The 26,965-nt window shown below is 35.5% G+C and overlaps 1 protein-coding gene across 1 annotated transcript in view; it reads right to left on the reverse strand.

Annotated features, from left to right (window-relative positions):
* Positions 1–645: 645 nt before the first annotated feature.
* Positions 646–26,965, reverse strand: part of GALC (galactosylceramidase) — a gene marked incomplete at its 5' end in the record, with an annotated part of 34,275 nt that continues 7,955 nt past the window's right edge. Inside the window, 10 exons of the mRNA XM_010168499.1 lie at positions 646–829; positions 3,520–3,700; positions 4,224–4,368; positions 4,715–4,804; positions 6,197–6,286; positions 6,741–6,868; positions 8,144–8,268; positions 10,263–10,418; positions 21,941–22,068; positions 26,692–26,730. Of these exons, the coding sequence (XP_010166801.1) occupies positions 646–829; positions 3,520–3,700; positions 4,224–4,368; positions 4,715–4,804; positions 6,197–6,286; positions 6,741–6,868; positions 8,144–8,268; positions 10,263–10,418; positions 21,941–22,068; positions 26,692–26,730 (1,266 nt within the window). The remainder of the gene's footprint in view (positions 830–3,519; positions 3,701–4,223; positions 4,369–4,714; positions 4,805–6,196; positions 6,287–6,740; positions 6,869–8,143; positions 8,269–10,262; positions 10,419–21,940; positions 22,069–26,691; positions 26,731–26,965) is intronic.

The following is a 26,965-nucleotide window of genomic DNA, read 5'->3' on the forward strand; positions in this document are numbered from 1 at the left end:
CTGAGCTACACTAACAGGAGAATGCATACTTTGTGGAAACAGTAGGCCAGTCATCATTATCGCATAAGTCAGATGCATGTACATTGACACGCACTGTTCTACAAGACAGGCCTTTGCATTTCAAGCAAGATTTTCTTTTTAGGTGTAGTATAACAATACAGATCAAACCTTTATGTAATTAGTATTGTATCAGAGCATTTATAAAAAGCAAAATAATTTATATTTGCTAGTGTAAAATAGGGTTTTTTCAGCAGAAAAAAGACAGAAAGCTGAGACTGCGAAGTGGACCAGCCAGTAGCTTTCAGATGCTCTTCAAGCAAGATTTTCTTTTTAGGTGTAGTATAACAATACAGATCAAACCTTTATGTAATTAGTATTGTATCAGAGCATTTATAAAAAGCAAAATAATTTATATTTGCTAGTGTAAAATAGGGTTTTTTCAGCAGAAAAAAAAAAGACAGAAAGCTGAGACTGTGAAGTGGACCAGCCAGTAGCTTTCAGATGCTCTCTTCACATACAAGACATAGCCATCATTAGAGCACAATGGGTTAAATTGATACTGATGACAACTGAATTACAAAATCTGAATGTGAGTCATTTTTATCAAGGTTATCAAAATGACGTGTCCATATGTCAAGCATCCACTTAAGCAAAGAGCTGCTTACCTAGGTCACCAGTGACTCTGTAGGTGCCATCTGCAAAAACCCAGAAGAAAACTCCTTTGGTACTTCGAACATATATCCCACCATTGTCGACTCTTCCTGCAATAAACACACCTCCATCACGTTTTTTTTCTATGTAGATGTCACAAGTGACTGTCATGTTCACCCTGTAAGAGAAGTTTAGTGTTTTAACAAGCATGGAATCAAATTTTTTGAGCAGGCAGCAGGGAGAAGAGTATTGCCTAGGTAGTACAGCAATCTTTTTGAGGAAAGATTTAGCAGTCCTAATTGTGACCTACAGATGTGAGGTACATAGGACTTGTCTAGACAGGTTTTCCACCTGTGAGTCCATAGATTTTCTTAGGAAAAGCAATTCTTCTCAGAAACCAACAACAAAAAACTAAGTGTATTGTCAGCAACTTTCCACTAATTATTTAAAAAAAAACAAAAACAAAAACAAAAACAAAACAACCCCATACAGAAGTTTTGCATCTCCTCAGAAAATCTTTCAGGTCTGCAAAATTACAAGTTTTAGATAACTAAATCAAATCCAAGATTCAAGGTCACAGCATCCCATTTACTAAAATTTGATCTTTATTTCTCTAGGATTTTTAATACAGACCAAGTCTTAAGTAATCCATACCTCTTGCCCAAAAGCCAAAACAAACTTTTTTAAACAAAATGTTTAAATAGGCTAAAATTATTTTATTTTCCTGAGATGATACTTCAGCTCAACAGTAAAGCACCATATTATACATACAGTGATAACTGTAAAGGAGAAAGCAAAGGAATACCAGAACAATCAAATGGCATTAAGAAAATTTACACAACTTCCCCCACCCCAAAGTTGCACTACAAGCCTCTTAACAATAAAAATTAAAAACATTCTTTATTTCTATTAACGTACGTTCAATTTAAAAATCTACATCCCATGTCTGAAAGGACTTGCAATATGGATACAGCAACAAGGGCACATATTTAGGAAGTTTCTAATTATCTATAACTATTTACTGAATGTGAAAAGACTCTCTATGACATCCACTCAACTGATAACTAAATAATAAATATATTCTTCTCCCCACCTCTTACATAATTGTAAGAACAACCTGAGATTTCATTCTAATGTAATGCTATTAGAAGTATCAGATTCTTGGATACATATTCATTACACAAACAATATTTCTTTCTTGCCTCCCTAAGTATATAACCAAGAAACATCCTCATCTTGCTTAGGCCATTATAAAGAGATTGTAAGCAATGCTGAATGAGTTAAATAGCAATATTTTCAGGATACATCTAGGTTCAATAAAATCATCAGAGCAAAACATTAACAGATTCAGGAGTAGAAACAAAAAGCTTTCACAAGCACAAGACTAAAATCCAAACTAAAATCAACTAAATAATCCTGAAATTTAATCAGAAAAAAATGCCATTGATGACTCAAGTAAAATATAATTCCATAGAGATATTCAGCGCAAGACTGGTTCAGTATTACAACAGCATGCACTAATGGCTGAAAACATTTACCTACAACAAGGTAAGCCCTAAATTGAGGATGAAGCAAAAAGATCACAGGGTCTGAAATTGAAGATTATTATTATGAAAAGTTACAGATCAGTAAAACTTGAATAATAAGCTGAACATTGAGGAAACAAGCTTGGTTCTGAAAACATGATGAATATTCAGAAAGAAATGTAACCAAAATGAAATAATAGGAAGTTTTTAGTAATCTCAGTACACTAATTTAAGAATATAACCTGTGTAGTTGTTACAGGGATCACTGAATATGATCTACTCAATGAGGGAAATTTGATTATAGGGGGAATACAAGACTTCACTTAACACTTTACAGAGGGCTGCAGAAGGAAACACTGGCTAACTAAAGAACAATCTCCAGCTACAAGAGGGTGGTATTCTTCCAGGCTTCAGAGCAAAGTGATTCAATTATTTGTCCAGGCCAGAAATTAGAAGCATAAAGCATGTTCTAAAAAAGCATTTGGGGGATCAATGATCCAATCAAAGTGAAAAAAAACTGACAGACTGGCTATTTTAAAGAAGATATCAAAAGAATTTAAGCTAGACTTCCAACTACAAGAAAAAGTTATGTATAAAGTTTATTACTTACTGTTACTAAACCAATTAGTTAACAGGCTCTTTCCCAAATGCTTTTTAATTTTAAATAAACATTACACTGAAATATGCTGCTTGATTTCAAATTAACATATTTGTGGCTCCTAGAGAGAACTGCAATCATAACCATATTTTTACCAAACCAGTAAATCTCAGTTACGTTTACACCGAAACAAGACTGTTTTAAGTAGCAGTTGAATCAAATGCAATCAATTCCAGGAACTGCTCAGAAGATGGCAGTCTGCAACAATATAACTGAATTAACTTCCAGACTAGTTCATTTATGCGAGATTGATCAAATCACTAACAATCAAGCAAGGCAACTCAAATTAAGTTAAGTGGAATCAATTTTTTTGTCCCATTTAAAAACGTATTGAAACTCACTGCACACTCTGAATTAGGATTTTGATTTGGTCTTTCTAGAACACCAGCCCAGATCTATTATTCTGAAAAACCACCTTGAACAAATATGCCCAAAAATTTCCAAGACAGTGCAGGAGTTGGTCAAGCTACCGAGAGACTTGGTGGACTCTCCACCCTTTGATGTTTTTAAGACTCGTTTAAAGACAAAGTTGATCTCTTAGAGTCATCATTTCTACATGTTTACAGAGAACGCAAAAGCCCTCTGTCCAAGAGGAATGAAGCTTTGGACAGATTAACTGATCATAACTCTTTCTGGTAAGGAGGACATTTCCCCAGATGTCACTAGAAAATAGTATTTACATACCACTGAAAATTTCCTATGAGACTGATGGTCTGGTCTGCATCAGAAGCCCAAGTGATGGGTCGCTGAACCACCACCTGGCGGAGTGTGAACACATGATCTCCTGGGTCAGAAGCATTTACGAAGTATTCAAATACACCTGTCTGATCTGCAAAATTTGGGGCTTCACTGAAAGGTGGATTACCTGTTTCAAAAATATGTATAAACACCAAAGCATTATTTTTCTTCTGTGTACTCTTCTTTTCAGAAATTTCCTCTGAAAATATTCTCCAGAACCTTTACTTACTCTATCAAAATACAAGTCTCCAAAGCTGAAGATTTGGGAGTTGGAAGGTGATTTTAGTTTTGGTTGTTTTTTTAAGCAGACCCCAGTTTTTGCAAACACGGACAACGTAAATTACTTTCTTCCCTATTTCCCTTCCAAAAACTAGTTACTATGAACTATATCATTTGCACCAAGAATTTTACAACTGTTAATGTTTAACACCCAGTTAAAACATAGAATTAAATACACCTCATTGCAAGAGAAGTATACAGACATAAACTGTTGGATAAACAGGTATAAACAAACAAAAAATAAAACACACATTCAGACTACTTCATGTCCCTTACATTAGAGGACTTTAATAACAGTTGTTATTGCCTTTCTACATTAAGACTGTATCTGTGTCTGAATTAAATTTCTGGATAAGAGAGTTCTGACTTACGAATATTGAAATCATCTTTGTAATTTGAAGGAAAGGGCTGAGGTGGTGGAGGCTCTGGGCAACCACATTTCTGCCCGGTCTTGAGTGTGGTTAAAGTGTAGACTTCATCCACGTTTAGATCTAAAGAAAAACTTCCTTTACACACCTGGAATTAGAGAAAGCTCAAGCTGCAAAAAAATCAAACAACTAAATAACAAAATACCCAAGTTCCTGAATTAAAGGAGATCATCTGAAGTCCTGATTTAAGCCAAAAGTCTTGTCATCTTGCCTCAGCATTTAGTATCTCTGAGATATTTTGAAAACACCTTTCCCCTAAACTCTTTATTACATCCAGGTAAGCTTGTATATAGCTAGTAAATTTGTAGTCAAAACAGAGCTAATAAAACATGCCCTAATTATGCAGATTCGGCATGAAAGCACAGGGTTTCCAGTAAAAGGGGAAGAAACACCTGAAACTGCAGAAAGACTGTCATTAAAAGTGATTGACTTACCTTTACAGGATGGAGTTGCTGGAAAAGACTAGAGTTTCCAGATTCAAAACCAAGTCTAGAATGCCACACTTGGAGGGCTTCCACCATATACTACAATGAAACACAATATATATTTTAAAAAAAAAAAAAAAAAAAAAAAAAAAAAAAAAAAAAAAAAAAAAACAAAAAAAAAACCACAACACACACACAAAAAACCACACGCACTTGAACATTCACCTTGAGAAGTATCTGCCTTCTAAGGGTGTCTAATTTTTTTTATTTTAGATCACGTTAGAAGCCACCATTCTATTCAGCTAGTTACTGCGTATGGCTTATATTTTTATAGGTTATAAATCAGTAAGCCATCGACCTAACATGCAGCAATGCTGCTTATAAAGACAGAAAGCATTGCAATCGTACATACAATATTTACCTTCTCTATTACCAACAATGGTATCCCTTTGATACAAGCTCTATACCTAGGAGCAACCAGGCTGAAATAATCCCCTGCTAATTTTGCTTTAATGAGACCTTTAGTTTAGTTGCTGGTTCTTTGACAACAATTTTTGAGCAAAGTAGTTCACTTAAGATCTCCAAACTTCTGCAATACTATGACATATCAACTACATTAGCTACAGATTTTAATCACATCCAACTCCCACAATTTTTTTTGGCTACCTAGATGAACAACAAAGCAAGCAACCTAGACTTTGGTTTGGATAAGCTGTTTGATACTTGCCCCAAAGCGAGCAGCATATCAGAAGTGAAGCTCAACTACTTTTCCTAAGCAAGTCATTTTATTGCCAAAAGCATTTTCCAAACTATCTCCTCCTAAATGAAAGGAAACTAATGCCACCAAAAATCAAATTCCAAATAAGTAAACACTTTCAGCTTCTGAGAAGCAATAATCCAAATCAACTAATAAGGATTCACTCCAGCTTACACTGTGAAAGCATTGTTCACATTTCAGAGGGAAATTCACATCAGCGAGATATATACTAAAAAAACCCCAACAAAAAAAACCCAAAAACACACAGAACAAAACAAAACCACCAAAAAAACTGTGAGATTCTTAGAATATCTCTCCCTGTGATGGAACAACATAACTTACATTATACAAGCAACTACAGTTACATGCCTGGAAAGGAGCTGATAACAACTAGAAAGGTCATGGCCATGCTGGCTGGTCAAACTATGTCAGCATGTCAGAGCACCCAGTCTTGGAATAAATCCTGAAGAAAAATCCAGTTGCATTTCTGTTCTGGGGAATTTCTTCTTCAATATACACACCCTTAGACTAGGAGGCAGTAATTCTGTAATTCAGTTATGACATTACATCTCATGGTAAAAGTAGAACTGGAATGCTTAAAACTTTGCCAGGTATATAGCAGCCTCTAGCACTGGACATAAAGAACTTCAATTTCTTGCTAAACTGTAATATTGTCTTGCATGGATAGCAATTAATTTTACAAAACTGATCCAATGTATTTAAGATCTACTTACAAATGACCCTTTGAGGTGGAAAGTAGCCCTCTGAGGTGTCACACTGAAATGAGGCAGTGGAGGCCTAATGCACTGAGAGTGATTATGAGTCTGAAGAAAAAAATGAATGTATCATTACTGGAATGCATCACATGGCAGTGTTTATGAAAAGCATACAGCATAAACTGAAATTTAAGAAGTGGCATAGAACAAATGTACAACTATATTTCATTGTTATCTTAATGATAACTGCAATTATACTAGCTTTATAACTTTGTTTTGACTACTGCTTACCAAAAAAAACACATGATTTAATTTCCCTTCCAGAGCGTGTCATCAAATTAAAACTAATTTGTGATATAAAGATGACATTGGTCTCCAGGAAGATTCAACTAATTATTCTAAGTTTAGGTAGAAAAAAGGACCTCTAATGGTCTCACAAACAAAGCTACAAGCATCAAAGAACATATTCACAAATATTGAACTAAATAAATCAAAACAGGTTCTTCATAACAAAACTATTCCATTATCTTTTCTAGTTCACTGGAAGTGCTGATGCACGTACCATAGTTTCAATTATGATGGTAAGGTTTCCTAGGCCATCTGTCAGAGCTACGAAACTGCCACCTCCTTCTAAGTGTCCATCCACTTGCAAGTAAGACCAGCCTGGCTGAGTAAATTGTGTTGTGTGTGCTGAGACAAAAAGGAACAAAAATCAGAAGAAAATAATTAAATCTTAATTAAAAAAATAATAGCATTTCTAGTCTAAATTAAAAAGTTCTCTTTCATACAGTCTTACACAACAACTTGATTTTGGGAAGCATGTAATGGAACTTCCAAAATAAATTCTACTTATACAAGAAGAAAGATTAAAGAATTATACTAAGACATAATTAAAAACATCACTGTGCAGCAGACAAACAGTTAAAATGGTACTGACTATTTAGACAGGAAGAAAATACTATTAAACCACTATATAAGTCAATCATGTACATTCAATATGAATATTCATCATGGTTTAGATTTTCCCAAATATCTCAATTATTTTTTTTTTTTGTAAAGTAAATAGTTGAGACAGGCAAAGCATAGATGGGCATCTCCATGAGGTGATGCCCTAAATAAATTTTTAGGGCATAAATAATAAAAATAAATAAATAAATAAATTTTTAGGTGATGACTAAATAAATTTTTCAGCACGTAAGAGAGTAGCAAAGAAGAATATGTCCTACATCATGAAAATGCTGAGCAATATGGAAAGAGGAACAACTGCTCAGTTGTTCTGAACTGTTCATATGACAGTATGGTCATTTTTTTAATGCTTTTATATTTGCAGGTAAGTAGCAGAAGAATAAAAATTAAAGCATTTGCTTCGTTCCTCCTTATGGCATTGCATATGCTACTTGCTCTACTGAACTGTAGCAAAGACAGTAAAATATTACAGGACTATGGAGCAGGCAGTGAACCCGTGTGTCCGCAGACACTATGTGAAAGTATTCCCCTCTCTCCAAGGACAAGGAAATGCTGACTTACACAAGCCAAGAATCTCAAACAGGACAAGAATACAGAGGTCCTTTGTTCAATTTTCTCAAATTGAGAGGTATCAAATGTGCACTTCAGGATTGAAAAAAAGACAGAAAGGAACTCGGAAAGTAAACTAACCTTTATGGGCACTTCAGATCAAAATATTTTAATAGTAATAGCTATAAAAGGCAGCAGTCTACCCATTTCCACTGTATCTAACAGTCAAGTATTAATATTTGTCTTTCTACTAGATCTTTAAGCTTTCTATTGAAAGGAGCATTTTTTTTTCTTCTTCTTCTTTTTTAAAGTATTCACAAAACTTCCCACAAAACTTATTTAATTTGTTACAAAAAAATAATACACATAAACACTAAATAAATAAAGGCCTCAGAAAATACAGTTACGCTCTGTGTTAGATCACCAAACTTCTACCTACAAACTTTTTACCTGTAATCCAGATAGGAGCTTCTACTTTGTAGTGGCCGCTCCATGGCTCTTGTGCTGTCATTAATCCACACCGACCAAAGGGCAACTCTTCATAATAACTAGCCACCAAGTTCCATGCAATCGTTCTGGAAGAAAAACAGACGTTTGGTGGATTCATATGGATAGTATTAAGATTAATTTAGTACAAGAATTTATTCACCTTTCATTTCAAAGAAATAAATGAAAAGAAGTTTAAGGAAGAAAATCTTTCCAGCTAAAGGAGAAAGAAAAAAAACCAAAAAACAAGAAGGCAATAAAACAGATTAACTTCCAGTGTTGAGAACTTCTTACAAAACTGACGATACATTCTCTGGCTATATCACCATAAAAAGATGCACATTAAAGGAAATATTAAAGACTCCATTTTTTTTCCTATTTTGAAGGGGAAAAAATAAGCTATCAACTATCAACATTTACAGCTTTTTGTTGGGGTGGTTTGGGGAGTTTTTTCAACTGGTTGGTTGGTGGCGGTGGTAAATTTTTATTTTTTGGAGGGGGGGAGTGATTAAGTACCTCTGGAAAAAAAATTAAATCCTTCCTATAAGACAGATAACAATGAACAGATAACAACAGTAACGAGGCAGCCTCTTAGAGTTGTTGCCATTTAAAGATGTTGTCAGGACACTGACAAGGTTAATCTTTTGCTAGGACTTTAAACTTAAGACCTGTGCACCGTAAATATAGAAATACACCTTAACAAAGCAGTTATGTAGAAAGCAAAAGTGGCACATGCTGCTCTGCTATTGCATACAGATGAGTGCAAAGGCCTCAGATTCATTGCCACAGATTTATCACACTATATATGCATTTCAGAACAGAAGCTGAAATCCTACAAAAGTGGCTCATAAAATAAACAACTCTTGAGTTGTAAACTCAACAACTTGCTTACATTAAACTTGTTTCAAGCTTAAAAAAGGAATGTAAGGAACTCAAGTTCAAAGGAAACAAGCTTAGCAAAAAGATAAGCTGCCTTTCATCAGGAAGATCATTTTCAATATAAAAGCCAAGACAACTTCAATATTGGATATGTGAACTTGGAACTACTCCACAATGATTTAAAAATACAATACATAGGTCTGTTTGTCAGGTTGCTACACAAATGGGCTTAATTTATATAATTGCAAAGGGCTTATAAAAAAGAAAAAAAAATGGGAAAAAAAAGACCTCAAAGTAAGATATTAAAGCATATGAGAGTCAAGAGGCAACCAGAACAGTCAGGAATTCACATAGGAACTATGTGAATCTGTTAGAAAATTTCAGCTTGCAGAGAAGGAAACAGAAGATTCATAGAAACCAGGTGCCTCAAGAAACTTCCCTTTACTAGTATCCAAGCAGTTTGTGCTGTGCACTGTTTCAAGCACTTCAGACAAAAAACATTTATATTGTTCCAAAATGAAGTTACATAAAAGCTAAAATCTTTGAGCAATTTTGCTTACATCTTGATGCCTACGATTTCTTTAATCAGATTTTTTTTTTTTTCCCCTTTCAGATTGTAGCTGTTGCACTGGAAACCACAGTGCGTTTTCTATTCTCTTCTAAAACTGAAAGTTATGTAATTTCTCAATAAACAGAACAGCTTTCTTCCAGATTTCAGTTTGGAAAGAAAATATGCAGGAAACAGTGAACATTATCAAAAAGACAAGTTTTACAACGGACTCTGAGAAAGAAGTTGTATGGAAAAACTAAATAATGACATCTGTACTTACAACTTTTAACTGAAGACAACCTGATAAAGACTAAGAAAAATACAGATAAGTTAGCTTTATTGTTATTTTCCTCCAATGTCTTTCATGTTATTAGTTCTTCTTAAGAATATTTTATTTTTCACAAATATCAATAGAGTCTCAAAGGCATTTGAACTCAGCTGCATAAGCCATTTGGATACTGTGGAACAGTAACTCAAGAATACACTGCAATTCGTGGGACTTCTACCCCAGAAAGAGGTAGACAGTAGACTTCATACCTTATTATATTCAAATTCACACTGACAGTGGAAAGAGTTTCAGTTTACCTACTATTTTACCTGAAACAATTCTTAAATATGAAGTTGTGAAAGTAAGCAACGGTGCACAGCACTTACGAGGTCATGTTTCCATTCACATAGTTTTGGTTCAGGATTCGAGCCCAGCAGCCTGCACCTACTTCATCATTGAAAGTGCTGTAATCTTCTGAAGACCACAGCTTCTTCTTAGTTAATAATGCATTTGGTACTGTTTTTGTTCCAGGATAGTGAGCCCTGTACAGTATTTTAAAAAGAAATAACATTTATCACAAATAAAAGAATCAAAACCTGAAAGTACAAACAGCAGCAATGAACCACCTCCTCCAAACAAAAATGAAACAAACTTTCTTAGGAATACTACTAATGGAATAGAAGAAAATGGAATGAGAGCACACTATAATATTCTGTAGATTACTGTATTTGCATCAGTAGAAGATTATTTATTCTGATACATGTCAGCATATAAGTAAACCTAGCTTTACATCATGCAATTTCTGCAGCTTGCTAAAGCAAAGCTTTATCCTAAAACGAAGCTTGAAGATTTTCATAACTGTAATGTGCTAAATAGAGATAACACATGCTACTTCATACAATCTCAAACAAAACCATAAATAATCATAAAATCAACAGTAAGATACAGTACTAGGCATTATTCTATAAACTTCACTGTATGAATGTCTTAGGATCTAAGCATGAACTTGGCAAATTTTGTACAACTTTTTAATAAACTCGGGTTTCAAAAAGGCCTGCTAGTTGGATTGTGAAAGTTAGAGTTGTAAACTGAAAATAGTTAAAACATATAATAAAAGTTAATTTCTTTCCAACATCTTCCTTAGTATTAAGAGAGATGCTTTCTCACAAATGAAGACTACTGATTATACTCAAACAACATTGATTTACCGTGTCAAATTAGTCTGACTGAAATAAAACCTTTCAAATCCCTTGCAGAAAACAGGGTCATGATTTCCCCTTCACTTAGCACAATCATTGAACACACTAAATATATACACTAAAATGAAATTATCAGCACTGGAAAGGAAGGCATAAATATTTCCTTTACTATTAGTCTGAAACTTGACAAATTGATAAATTTGTTGATAGGGACACAAGAAATACCAGTTTTTCTAGGCTGTTGCGGTTTTTTTCATTATTTTCCCCCTACTGGACAATGGGCCATTTCCCAGTGTTTTAGTCCTTCACACATAGCTTCACTAACGATAATATAACAGTAGAGATTTTAGCTACATGCTTCTCTGCTGTGCAGATTACTGTATATATCCCCTTTGACTTGGAAACCCAAGGATTACTTTTATACTAAGCAAAGGTTTTTATAATGGCATGAAGTATGTAGCTTGCAAAGACAAGGCAAGGAAGGAAGAATTTGTCTCTCTACACTCTATATCCTGAACAGCTGTTTCTTAAATATTAAGAGTCAACATCCCTGCCACTTAAAAAAAAAAAAAAAAAAAGAAGAAGAAAAAACCATCAGAGGGGTGTTAGAGAGCTTTACATCAGATTACACAGAAACAAAATCTATAGAGCTCTTATGTCCTGCACTAAGACAGGTCACATTTATTTGCATTAGAGGGAAGAGAAATAATTCAATGCAAAGACACTAAATCTATGGAAATTGGAGAAAACAGGATTAAAGTCATAGGGAGAACAAACAGGTTCTAGAGGCAGACTCCTTCAGTGTATCTTTATCGACAGCTTTGCTCCACTTAGAGCCCACACATTTAACATTCTCATTTTGTCCCACTGGTATACAATCAGGTAGAATAGTTTCACCACCAGTTGAGAAATGAATCCCTTTTCTCTGCTCTTAGATGCAATTCGTATTACTGTTAATGAACACAATTTATACTTTATTTGCTTTTCACTTACACTGCTGTTAACCAACAGGGTTTGTTTTATTTTCATTAATATCTAAATTAGTCCTTAAGAAGTAGGACATGACTAAAGAGTAACTCCTATTCCACAGAAAAAATAACTTTTTAAAAAATGAGTATATCAATTTTTTTAAAACTTTTAATAGCACTGTAGATTGTATACTTTAAAAAGACCCATCCAAATGCACAAAATAAACAATTGCTATCAGATTACTGTGAAGGCTTTCACACTCAGTCTGTGCTGGATTTCTTGAACTATATGTGATTTTTATTTAAAGAAAACACTAGATTTTAGTGTTTAGACATCTTGTGCCACTCTACAGCCTCAACAACTAACAAAAGGGTATGCAGCAGAGGACAGGAGATTATCTGTATCCAGAACAGCGTGCTCTGCTCCTTCCGTAGTGAAAACAATCTTTTTAGTTCACTGGAAATGAAAATTCCTAGAGGAATAACTATACTCCAATAACTTTCAGGAAATAACTGGTCCACTCGAGGACCACTATCATTTGGAGAGACCTGAGTATCTGATTAATGTTACAGGAAAAAACACAGACTCCTAAACAACTATCTTTTTTGCTGCCTGAAATGATGAGCTGGAGTACAGTTTTTGCATCATTCCTATAGATGTGATGTTTCAGCAGAAGCAGTGGGATTTTGTATTCGCTGCTCGAAAGAGCAGAGAGTGAGACACTATAACAGAAAACCATTTCAAAGAGAGAGAAAGAAGTAATGTATATCATGAAAGGGTGAAAAAGAACGGATCTTGGCAGAGAAAAGGTAATGAAAAGCATAGTAGGAACAGAATTACAACAAAAGTGAGACATAAGTTTAAACCTCTTATCACTGTGAAAGAAGAACTTACCAACAGCTATTACTATCAAAATTTGCATTGTTCACATCACTTTCATTTACTAAAAAACATTTTAATTGTTCCTTTCTTCTTTCACTCTCTCTGGAACCTGCAGATGGTTGGTTCATCATCAGGGCCTCTAGCTGTTCAAGTGGTAAAAAAGTATTTTTAAAATATTAACTATTATGAGAGTGTTTATACAGCAGGCGATGAAGCAATATAACTCCAATGGGAAAAAATCCACAGTTGCCTGTGTAGGGCAGCTAAACTAAATCAGATATTTCAAGTAAGTAACATTAAATAAGAAAAGGTCTTCTACTTATGGACTGCAAATGCTGCTTTGCACAATTGCCCACAGTGACTTCATTTGGATAACTTAGTTCAAAAACAAAGACAAAAAAATTATGTTATTTTTTTGGTTTGCATATAGCAATGGCCCAGGGGGGAGGAAGGGGAAAAATCAGGACAGAAATAACAGCTTTTTTACACTACAATAAACTTTTGCAGAAAGGCACTACCTATGAAAACCTCAAAATCCAGTTCTCAAACATCTCTAGAAAACAGAAACTGTCAGCTAACGACACTGTCTTTCCTACTTCTCATTCTGTGTCAGCACACAGGCCTGGGAGGGACTTGGAACAGTTTGAATTCCCACTACTACAGGCACCACAGCACGATTCCATCGTGGAGTAATGTCATAACAACATCTTGTTTTTCTTATGCTTTTAACTTGGGCATAATTGGGGGTTGGACTAGATGATCTCCAGAGGTCCCTTCCAACTCCGACCATTCTGTGATTCTGTTGTGTGATTCTGTGATAATTAGGTCTAACAAATTTCTTTAAAAGCTTTGGTTTTCTGTAACACAAAATGTGACAGACAAATGTGTGTTTAGAACAGATCTGGTTAAGACCACCAATGCTTCTAACCAAAAGGTTTGACTTGTCACCTAATGACATATTAAATTTATATTAGCTGAAAATGAAAGCTGTTACTAATAAACTTACTGACACTAAACATTTCCTATCTTCTTTCAATTAATAGCAAGAAGAGGTAGGGTAAATTCTCAACCTGTAGAGCCAGAATAGCTTGATCTCTAACTGTATAGAATGCAGAAATTTAACTGGTTTAACTGTATCACAAGCAAGTAGCACATCTAAAATACTACTATCAATAACCATGGAATTTGCAAGTCCATCCTTGAAAAACATCGTTTTCAAGAGCTACAATCTAATTTAAATATGTTCAAAGTAGGAGTAATACTTCATAATAATTAATTATATTTCATTTCACTGGTAAAATTGATGCAACTGTAACAGCTTTGAAAAGCTGTTTGGAAATATCACATTATAAAGAGCTTTGGTGACCTAGGTCATTCCTATGTGGGTGAACATCTATTAATAGTTTTACAGTGTGTCTTCAGGGCTCCCTCTAACTTAGAGCCATTACAATATCTTGCAGATGAAGCCTGGATGCAAACAATGCAAAAATAAAACAACAGCAGCAGCTTTAACTAGCTTGTCTGATGAGAAAACTCACAGATCACGAATTACATCACCAAGTCTGAAATTGATTTTATGTGCATTCATGTAAAATCCTGGCTATGTGAAATACTTTTCAAATAAAAAAGAGCCAACAATTTTTTTTTAAAGATACCACAATGAGATGTGCACCACTAAATGTCCGTTAGCCAACTGATTATCCATTACACAAAAGAGTATTTTATTTCCCTGTTGAGATTGAATCAGGGTAGGGATGTAAAACTTGCAAAGAGTTAAGCAACTACAGCTTAGTAAGAGAGTTTAAAAACAGTTGAGCTTCAGGAACTTACTCTGGGTGCATACTTGTAGCTGACAAAAACCAGAAAGGAAGCATGTTCGTTACAATGGGATCATGGTAACTACAGTGCATTTGTATCTGGTCAGAATGAATTCACAATTGCTTGTTGATCTACACGAGATCCAAGAATCCACTTGCAAAAAAACTGCCAGGATTTAGGAGGGCAACACTGACTCCATATCTGTATTTGGAGGGAAAGCCTTCATTTCTACACCTCCTATGCAACAGATACATACAGATGAATAAAAAAGACTCAAGTTGAATCAATGAACAGGCACATTTGAAGCACGTGATTGGGTCTCACAAGTTTATGGAACCTAATGATTCAAATTTAGAGCTACTTGTCCTGGTTTCGCTAGGATAGAGTTGGTGGCTTTGGTGGGCATCTGGCATCCACCCAGGGTTAACCCACCACAATACTGTAAATAGAAAAGTTAATGAGCAAGTCTTACACACATTTCCATTCAGCAGACAAGTCAGTAATCAATCTTACATTTAGTCTACTACTTTTGCAACATATTAGCATCATATGATGAAACCCAGAACTAGAAAAACAAGTTAGCTGGTTGCATGCTTTCCAAACACAACTTTCTCATCAAAACAAAATGGAAACTAAGAATTGAGACATTATGGTAACTAAAAAAAGAATAGCCCAAATTCATTTCTGGATCACATCCATTTCCATTACAGACCAGTGGAATTCAGTAACACAGGGCTGTATACAAACCTGCAAAGTTAAAGAACTTTTGGCATACCAAATACAGGAACCAAAACAACCCTCAATAAACAGGGTTATCTAAAAAGGCCTTCAATTTATCAAAAGTGCAACCACAGCCAATAGGACTCTTTCACATGATAGGAGACTCATGATTCAATTAAAGGGTTGAGGCTGTCACCAGGACAACTGCCTGTGCAATTTGATGTAGGTTAGTAAGAAAGATTATAGTATCAATCCTTTCCTTGCAGGTAACGGTATAGAGAGGTAAAGCTTTGGCCATGCTAGTTACTAATAAGCAAGATTAAGGCAAACTATGAACAAACCATGAAGAAAAAAAAAAGAGAACCCCCTACCCAATCACATCGACCACTCCATGGAGCTCAGAGTCAAGCAGCAAGACAAAGGAAACGGGCTCCCACAGATTATCGCTGGCTATGATCCTCACCTGCTGCAGACCGTGCTTATCCAATGTGTATCTCAATAGCTTTGGGGAGGGAGGGAAAAAAAAGGACAGCAAAGAACAGAGAGAAGGGACAAATAAAAAAATGTTTTTCAAATTGTCAAAAGTTTATATCAGGAAAGGCAGCATCTTCTTCAGCACTATTTGAACATATTTCAAAAACAAATCATGTTCCAATTCTTGTTTTTATATCTTGGACAAACTGTTACACCAAACAAAATGTAAAAGACTGTCAAGCACAAAGTGCCTTCAAAGAAGGACATCATCTTCTTCTTCTACCATACCAAATGCCAAAGTACATGATAAAAGGAAAAATGAAAAACATTTGGTTCTTACTTTTTTAAGCACACAAAACTGTAGGTAAAAACTAAGCCCATCACATTTCATGCAAGATATTGTATTTGTAGATCAGCCACTTCAATGTTTAAATGCTGAGCGTTGGGCTACAAGGACCACATATAGGGCAAGGACAACTGAATTATAACTTACAAACCTTGTGAAGGCACAGTAAACATTTAATTAAGAAAAGGAGTTGATTCCCCTTATTCTCCCTGCTAATCAACAATTTCAGCTTAACAACACACATGAAGCAACACAAATGAGGTCAGCTCTTCACAAACACAACCAACATAAGAAACAAGAAAAACCCCAGACACATACACACCTTATTATTCAACTGCATTTGTTTCAAGTTTTAAAATTGCAACCACTGCACACTTCCCTAGAGACATCAAAGCCTTGAAAGTCAAGGAAACAAATCTAAAATGTCACATAAGACTGAGTGTAATGATGTAGTTTCTCGAAGCCCAGAAGTCCTCTAAACAGCGTTTGCTGTACTTGTAAATTCAGATAATATCAAATGCATAACTACATTCAAATCATTCTGTATATTCCTACATTATATAATTTTCTCTAACAAGGAACACTATCTGCAACAAACAGTGTTGCGAGAGTTTTTTCCACAGATCAGAACCTGAACTAGCTTATGTGCAGTCTGACAGCTGCCTGAAACATCAAGACTTCCTGTCCCAAAGTCTTAAGAACTTTATTTGAACACAATGTAAGTATTACTTCTGCACTGTATTTTCAGTATCTTGCATTAGAATAAGGCAGTATTTGGTCTGCAGGCCTAACATACATACAAAGGCTGAAGTATTTAGCGATTAGGGGAGGTTCCTGATGACTACAGAGAAACAGTTTTAATAATCATCTTCAAGGAGGAGGATCTGAGAAACTACAGGCCCATCAATTTAGCCTCAGTCCTCAGGAAAGTTACAGAGCAAGTCTTCCTGGAAGGCATTTCCAAGCACAAGGACAGAAGGATGACTGGGAATGGCAGCATAGATTTACAAAGGGCAAATCATGCATGACAAACAATTACTTTCTACAAGATGACTCCTTGAGCAGGTAAGGCAAAATCAGTAGATGCCATGTGTGTTGACTTTAGCAAAGTCCACCACCAAGGTGGATAGAAAAGTCCAGTCAGGGTGCAGATCGCTAGCGATGTCCCCAAAGGCTGATACTGGGGCCAATACTGTTTGCTGTCTTTAATAAAACTCAGTAAGTTCACATTTTGCTTTGATTGCATACGTGGCTTTTGCTTTCCCTATCAAACTGTCTTTATCTCAACCGATCATTTTTCTCCCTTCCACCTTTCTGATTCTCCCTCCATCCCACTGCAGGGGACTGAACAAGTGGCTGTGTGAGGCTGAGCTGCCTACGGGGTTAACCCACAACAACGGTTACAGGCTGAAAACGGCGGTTGTGATTTAGAGGGAACTAACAGACTGGAAAAAACAGGCTGACAGGAACTTAATAAAATGCAACAGATGTAAACACAAAGTCCTACACCTGGGACAGAATAACCCCTTGCAACAGTACAGGCTATGGACTGATGAAAAACTCAGTTAGGTACAAGAAATTAAAAAGAAAAGAAAAAAGATAAAAGAAAAAAAAAATTAAAAAGAGCATGAGTATATGAGTATGGTCAAACACATGGAATAAGTTGCCCAAAGGGGTTGTGAAGATATTAAAGCTGAACAAGACTCAGCACCATGATCTAATTTCACCTGCTTGATGCAGGAGGGTTCAACCAGATGACGTCCAGAAGTCCTGTGCAAAAAAGACAAGATTGTTCTACTGGTAAAATCTATTGTTTTTAATCGAGACAAACACTATGTCTTAAGATCAGTTACATAAATCCAATATTAAGTTTCAAGCTTCTGCTTTGAATTATGTAATACAAGAATACTGACGAAAATTTCAGCAAAAACAGCATGGTCCAACAGCATAAAATAAATCCAGAATACAGTATTTTCTATAATTAATCTTTATTCCTCCACCAGCTTAGCATAGTCTTAGACAAGTCAATTCATCTTTCTTACAGCAAGTATCTTCTACCTCAAAAAAAGCAAATAATTGAAGTGAACTTATTCTTCCTATTGAACTGAGAAAGCATTCCTGGCTTGCAACAGTAATGGTTCCTCTAAAGGAACCATATTAGCTATGAAAATCAACAGAATAAGAACCCCTTACATAAAAGCTACAGTCATTGACAAATAGCTCTTAAATATGTCACCCATCTTCTTTGTTCATTAAGAATGACCTTTTTTTTTTTTTTAAAAATAACAAACACTAGGAGAAAGAATAAAAGATAAATTGAAATAGCAGCAATAGTTTCTGCTGTTCGAGCATTGTATTAGAAAAGACTCATACTACGTCAACTAGAAATAAAATACGATTGGTTCTGTCTGGTAAATAAAAACTGATTACAGTAGATTTTTTTTCCACCAGTTAACATACAATTACTGTCCACTAATAATGGCTTACAAGTCAAAGATAACTTAAATAATTCAAAACTATGGAAAAACATTTTTGCTTTGTCTACTTTAGATAAACATAAAAAAACCACTGTGGAATATATTCAAGTCTAGTTGTGTATTGGTATACAAGCCTTTAAGAAAGGACTTGCCAAATAGAGCTAGGCTTTGTTAAACACAGCAAACAAAATCCATGTCTAACACAGAAGATGTAGTATTGAGCCATAATATGTCCTGGGGAGAAAAGTAATATGAATATATCTCTATACAAACACAGAAATAGCATCCATCAAAATTGCACAGGAAGACAGTAGTGAAAATGGTCTTGCAAACAAAATAAGGAAGCATAAGATAACACAGTTTAAGACTTCAGTTAACTATATAACAATGTATTTTTTTCCATTTTCAAGCACTTTATGAACAGCAGGTAATTTGATTTAGTCACCGATAAAGGCTTTTTTCTTTTCTTCTTCTAACAAAACTCCTGTTTTCAGTGGCAAGTGCTGCAACTCATTGGTATGAAATTATCACAGAATGGTGGGGGTTGGAAGGGACCTCTGGAGATCATCTAGTCCAACACCCCTGCCAAAGCAGGTTCACCTAGAGCAAGTTGCACAGGACTGCATCCAGGCGGGTTTTGAATATCTCCAGAGGAGACTCCACAACCCCCCTGGGCAGCCTGTTCCAGTGCTCTGTCACCCTCACAGTAAAGAAATTTTTCCTCATGTTTAAGAGGAATCTTCTGTGTTCCAGCTTTTGCCTGTTGCCCCTTGTCTTATCACTGTCCACCACTGAAAAGAGTCTGGCCCCATCCTCTTGACATCCGCCTTTTAGATAGTTCTAAACATTAATAAGTTCCCCACTCAATCTTCTCCAGGCTAAACAGACACAGCTCTCAGTCTATCCTCATAAGAAAGATGCTCCAGTCCCTCAAGCTTTTTTGTAGCCCTAAATATAGCCCTAATGATGGCAAGTAACATGTTCAGGAAGACCACTCCTTGAACCAATGACATTGAAACACACTGAATGATAACAACTTGGTAGCCTTCATTCTAACGAGACAATATGAAGTCCTCTATCTTTCAAATCACAAGTGAACAGACAGCAAATGTGGAGGGGGAACACAGAAATAGAAACTTTACTTTAAATCTACCTTAGATATGCTTCAGATTGCAAATGCTATTTTAGGCGGGGATAGAGCTCCACAGGGAGCAACAGTATCAAGGTAAAAGTTACCTTATGCAAAAAAAGAAAGGAAAAAAAGAAAATTAAAGTAAACACAAAGAAAGGGAAAGGTCAGTTACTTTTTGTGGATGAATATCAAAGCAATCATTTCAATTATCTTGATAATTTCTAGAGAACACAATATAAATTTAATCCCAGGTTTCCATTCCAAAATAGAAGAACTAAGAAAAAGTCATAAAGAGGGTTATACTTGAAAAGAGATTACAGAACAATGAACAGGAAAACAGACTGACTAGCAGATTTTGCAAACAACTAGACATGGTTATCTAAGAGACATACAGATACAGTGTACTTTCAGCAACTTTCTGAACTTGAGCATTTGAAGGAGAGGTGCCTAAATTATCTCTTTCTAGGTCAGCAAGAAATCTGTTTGGTAGTTGGTGCCCTAATTCAGCACTGGCTGAGAAACGTGGTGTTCTCATTTTGTACTAACCTTAATTTCTTGACAAATAACAACACTACTGCACAGGAAATAGTTTAATTCTTCATTTTTTTGTGATCAGCAGGGGTGAGGGAGTTGGGGAAAAAGCCATATGACATTCAAGAAAAACCTCTGGCAAAAACAACTTTCATCTTAAAGAACATCTAACATAGATCTGTGGTCGTAAAGGCTACAAACAAAACCAGATACCACAAGCCTTGATTCTGTCAAGTTCATAAAGAAATAAGAGCCATGCACACTCGGTGCATTCATTCTGCAAGTTTAATTGGCATGGAAATTGTAACTAAAACATTTCCTAATGCACTATAACCTGCTGAGGTGCCTCAGTCCTGCCTAACCTAAGTCATAAGTTTTTAAACCAACTTAGTTACTCAATGCTGGCAGTATAATTGGTATTTCTCAGGCAGCCACTTCCAGTTGATCAGTGTTTATAAGATCAACACATATGAAAACAGTTTCTTTATAAAATCCCTGCCTAACTGACCTCCTGTAACTTTTGAACCATGGATTAGTTTAAACAATTATGAGCATATCACACCCTCTTAGATATAGGTGAGGATAAATGGTACACTAGGGACCGCAAGCATGTTCTTAGCACAGTAAGGTTAACAACAGAGGGAAGCAAGTTAACAAATATAACACAAGTGAACAACTTATACACATATAGGTCATTTCCACTGGGAACATGCTATAATTTTTAAAAACCTGTTTATAGTTTCAAGACATCAGAGATTACCAAGAAAGTAAGAGTAGCAGAATAAGTATCGAGCCAGTTGACAGAAGCAAGGTAGTAAGAAACTGTATTACGGAACAAGAGTGCAGGCAAACAATCAAGTTGCCTCTTGCTAGAGCTACAACAGCGAGCATTCCTAGCTGCTGAAACTGACACTGTTGTATTAGTTTGAAAACAAAATTTGGATGCTTGTTTTTACTTCTACTTCACTGATTGTGTGTGCGCTTCTAATACTATCTGCTGTCAGATACAAGCAACAAACCAACTCCTGGCTTTAGGACATGACCAGAAAAATCTCAAGCAAAGGACACATAACAGGGAATGCTCCAAGCATGAAAAGTCCCACGGTGATAAGCTCCAGCGTGAAAGTCCAAGTTTACCTGATATTAAAACTGATGGTAGACCAAGAATTCAGTCCTAACATTCTCCTGACTTTGAAGATGCATGTGCAGATTAACTAGTAAGTCTCCTGTCATTCGCTAGTGCTAAGATAAGAAACCTAAATTAGAGCTTCTAACTGAACACTTGAAAGAAGTGATAGAAGAGTGGTGAGGTTACCTTACACATGCACTAAACTGAAAGAAGAGAGGAAGATAGGACAGAGTAGTCAGTCACCACTGTACATGATGATGACAAAATTGGGAATGGCTTCAAAGTATAAAATAAGAATATATGACTTCTCAAAATGGAGGTGAAGGCTTACTTAGAGAAATGAAGCAATAAACAATGTGCAAAACTCCTCCCTTCTCCCACACTTACCCGACTACCTCAACAGCATCATTAAGATAGGGGTCAACTATCATCTCCTTTGAAATGTTCCAATCTCCATCCGCAGCGATGATGCCAATGTTGCTTAGACTCAGTCTGTCCAAAGATTGTCGAAGTACCTTAGTAACAGATAACACCACTTAAAGTACAGCCTTCATCAACCAGGCAACATGAAAATTTAAGTCTGAAAGCAATTTAAGAACTGTAGGAGGAGTTGGTGGAAGCATTTGTCTTCTGATCAAGATGGATAAGAAAAGTTCTCATTTCTCAAAGAGAGCCACGGTGACAACTAAGATAAAGTCAATAATTAACACTGAAGGTTTATCTATGACATTCAGATAGTCAATACACAAATATGGGCTTCTCATCACTTGGATTACTTTTGACACACCATGTGCATATGTGTACTGCACTCAAGACACTCTCAACGTATTGACTCCATTCACTGCATGCATGGAATTAATTACATATGAATAATGGATTTATCATAAAGTCACTGACGTTAAGTTGATCTAAAAATGATGATGGGTCAGAGTATGTAAGTGGACGTAACCTCCACAAGTGATCGGAAGCAAATGTTAACCTGATCCCACAAGAAGTATATAGCGAAAACAAGGACTGAAGTTTTAAAATAGAAAAGACTTGTAAACATGCAGTTCTCTACAAGAACAGGAATCTTTGCCAAATATCTGCCCTTTTCAAGGGAAGAGCACCTAAGCATTCTTTTCACAGACCATTTTACTGAACAACAAAAAAAAAATTCTTGACCTTTTAAGTGTCTGATAGTTTACACACTACTTGGCTCTCATATCTTTCACTAATTTTCAGGAATGTAATGCATAAAACTGGAATTGCATATTTACCAAAAAAAAAAAAAAAAAGAGAGAGCAGTCAACTTTGAATTCAAACATGCCAGCAGAAGATAATTCCTACTCTATCTTTCCATCTTCTCCTCACTCTTTCACTATCTAAGATGATAAACTTCTCATATATGTCTGTGGAGCTGCTTAGACTAAATATACCCAGCTTTAACAGTTAAGAATGAACCGGGCTTATTCAGTGCTGGTATTATACAAGCATGTTTCATCTGAACATACAATTAATTTTATTTTTTTTTTAAAGTATTTTCAGCAGCTTTGACAGAGTTGCATCTGAAAAAGGACATCAGTCAACAGTCTAAAATCCTTTTTTCAATCTTGGATATAGAGGAACAATGTACTATGTGCTGCAAGTATGCATGTATTCATAAGAAAGATTTTTCCAACCATTTGAAGAAGTAGGCATGAACCCTTAAATAATTTCTTGTAATAGCCCTCCAGCAATGTGAAAGACAACAGGGAGCACTTCTATTTTGGCGTGTACTCAAATAAGTACACAAAGCAAAGTCAAAGTGTTGGTGACAATGAAAGCCTAAACCTAAAGGACATAAAACTTTTTAAGAAGAAAAGTAGCAATGAATTTCTGTTCAGTGACTTGAAGCCTTTGAATCAAAGTTTACCAGAAGAAAAATTCATAATGTTAGAAATAACTACAGTAAGGTCCTTGCAATTTAAAGCTTTCTCGCTAGCTAGACATGCAGAAAACCTGTCTATCCATAGAGATAGTTCAGAAGAACAAAATGACTAGAAAGGTTTCAGAAGCACCAAGGACAAAGAACTGTAGACACTCAAAATGCACTCCACAACAATACATGCAAAATGGTTCCCCCACACCCAGTATTCATGTTTATATATGGATTCTCCTTAAATTTCAGGGTTAGTTGAAAATGACAGTTATTAAAAATATTATTAGAAAAATTGGATCTTCTTGAATGAGTATTTATAAGTAAGAAAATCTTTTTTTTTTTTTCATCTTTTCTACTTAATAAGAAACATAACTAGCACCTTAGTGGATGAAGTAACTAAAATAACTTCTTACAAGTGAACATTTAGCAAGATAACCAAGAGCTTATCTATGTCATATATTTGTCAGACATTGCAGAAAATGTTTGGTGTGTGACTTCAGCAAATAGAACTTTTTTGAAATGGCAAACTGCAAATAGAACTATCGTGCTAATTAGAGAACAGATGCCAGGTCACACTGAAGAGTGCAAGAGAATGCATGGTAAAATAGGAGTTAAATAAAAACCCTTATATCAATTAACATACAGTGGAGGGAAGGCTTACACTTTTCATCAAATATTTGAGTGATTTTAAGATCAAATTCTAAACTAAACACTTAGCTCTAGAAGCCAAAAGCTTAGTCCCTACTCAACAGCATTTAAAAAGCTAACAAGTAGAATGCCACGCCTACATTCAACAGTTTGTTCTCCACATTCATTCTCCCCACACAGGGAAGTTAAGACAGATGAGAAAGCCTCCAGGTGACATGACACAGGACTGAGCAAAACAGGACATTTATATTTCTTACAAGACATACAGAAAGACAGGAAAACTGTTTCCAAAAAAGAGCCAATCAGTGATACAGTGAAATGAGTATTTTATTTATAGTAAGATCTGCCTTCTCTCTCTGACGATTCTTTTACAATGGGTTCAGTCTCATAGGCATTCCAACCAACATAACATCTAGTCAGTAAAGAAATAAACTTCCAGTTAAAAAAAAAAAAATTCTCACTATTAATCTTCCACCTTATTTGCATTATTTTATTCCAGTTTGCAAACAACTGTTTTCAGTTCTGTTTGGTTTTGCTTCTATAACAAACACACTGAACAACTAGAGAGTTCTACGTCCCCACACACATACATTTCCCCCTCCTCCCCTCCCAGCATAACTTACCTTTGATTAGGATTATCCTTTAGGAGACTACTAGTAGCCTTAGTGATTTCTCCATTAGCCAGTACTCAACTAGTGAACCACTTTTTTCTTTTTGAAAAAGAGAAGCTTGGAACTCACATTGCCTGAGGCTAAATATAACAGAAAACTTCTAGTTCCTGAGGGTTTTTGTAAAAAAGAGAGTATCTTATGAATTCATTTCCTAGCTTTAAAAAAAGGTTTGTGCTGAACACACTTTGGAATGAGATATTTCAAGACGATTCTATGCACACCCATTGAACAAGTTTAGACAGGGATTTAAGTAACTTCACTAGCAAAATCTGAAGCATCTGCACATCCACCAGAGTTCTGTTAGGTACCATGCCCAAAGAAACAAGACACCTTGACACATAGATGCCAAGACATCCTGCTGTGTCACACTTCAGTGTATTGGTGTTTTCTATGGAAGGGATTTTTTTTATAGGGACTCTATAAATCCCTTCCAGAGAAAGGGATTTATAGAGTTCTCAAAAACCCTAGTGCCAAACCTCTGTGTCCAAAAGGAACTAACAGCCCAGCAGCCTAACAAAAGTCAGAGTCTAGAAAATACCAAATTTAGTTATGGAATGAATTATACATAACAGAACTTGGTCCAAGATAGGATAAGACTCAGAAACTACGTTACTATGGTGGCAGTGGACCCAGTAAATCAGTTCAAAACAAATGGTTGATTAACGTATTTCTTAACAAGAAACCCATAAAGCTGGATATAAGGTATTCTTCTTTCTTTGTACCAGGTATATGACCAGCACAGAGCTTTCTGCCAGTGCTTCCTGTCCTCCCTCAGAGCAATGCACAAATCACAGGAAACAGCTATAGGGTATTCTTCTAATTCTACATTCTAGGAAATATAATTTTAAAAATAAATGTTTTATAAGAGAGTATTCTGAGTTTTCAGGAGTAGGAAGAATTTTATATATGCCAGCCTCAAGAAAGATACTCAAAGATACTTTTTTGCTCTCACTGCAATGTCAAGCTTAACTGTTGTTGCCATTTCCTAAAACTATTCATTGAACAAAGTAACTACAGAAGTTGCCAAGGACAAATGCTGTGACCAACCTCATCCAGTCTACACAAACCATAAGAACTGAAACTTTTCCAATAGCCACTAATTGACTAATTTTAAGCAGATGGGATGCAATTCCAAAAAAAAAAAATAAATCAGCAGTTTTTCCTACACACTCAATTAAACTTTTACTTGCTTTTAAGAAGTAATGCTATTGCTTCTTAGCCTCGAAGCAGCACCAAGGAAATTAAAGCAGAAGCTTGTACTTAAGATTCCACTTCAACGTGATATAACAAACACAAGTGAGTTTTCAAAGGGCAGGGTGGCAGCAAGGGCAGGCAGCAGTGAGCGATATTAGCAATATCTCAAGGTTGGTTATATAAATATATTTATACACTGTGTTCTTCCAACTCTTTTAGAACAGGAAGTACTGAATTTTGTTCAGTTAAAAACACAGAGTCTATATTATGTTTTCTGACTTACCTTTTCCATAAAATAAGAACGCAGAGTTTTACAGCAATAATTTAAGGGCATTATATTCAGCAGACCTTTGCTACAGAATTCTAAGTAATTCTAGATCTTGGACTTATAACTATATCCAAGACAGTACAAAGATTGATGAATTTGTATGAATTCAGCAGCATCAACTGGAGCTTCTACTAAAACGTAGAGGTCCTAAACATTTAGCAAACACTACCACACTTACAGTTCAAAATAACTGTTTCAGATCTGATCCTGTTAGTATTCTATGTCTGTAGCCACAAGAAACTGAGTTCAGTAAGTGAAGTTCACTGAAGTGAACTACTTCAGTGAAGTAGTTGCAGGATTAAGGTCCCTTTTCTAGACAAATTCAGTCAAGCTAATTGTTTACATATGATAACAAAGACAAACATTTCACTTTAGAGAAGTAAGAAAAAATACATACCTTTATATATTTACTACTAAATGCCCTTTCATTCCATATCTATAAAGGAAAAGTAAAAAGCCATTTAGAAAAATCAGGATATGTCAATACATAATGAAAGATTTTACTTACGTATATGATAAGTATACATATATAAGATTATACAGCCCATTAATGAACACCATGGTTTCAGTTTGCTAGAGGAAAGTGCTCTAGTTGGTTTTGTTACCAGCTCTTCAGGGCAAAATTCTGTATGAAAGTTCAAAATAGCTGCTTGTTTATCTAAGGTCTACTG

This window comes from Antrostomus carolinensis, unplaced genomic scaffold, assembly GCF_000700745.2.
Source record: "Antrostomus carolinensis isolate BGI_N321 unplaced genomic scaffold, ASM70074v2 scaffold15425, whole genome shotgun sequence".
Lineage (NCBI taxonomy): Eukaryota > Metazoa > Chordata > Aves > Caprimulgiformes > Caprimulgidae > Antrostomus > Antrostomus carolinensis.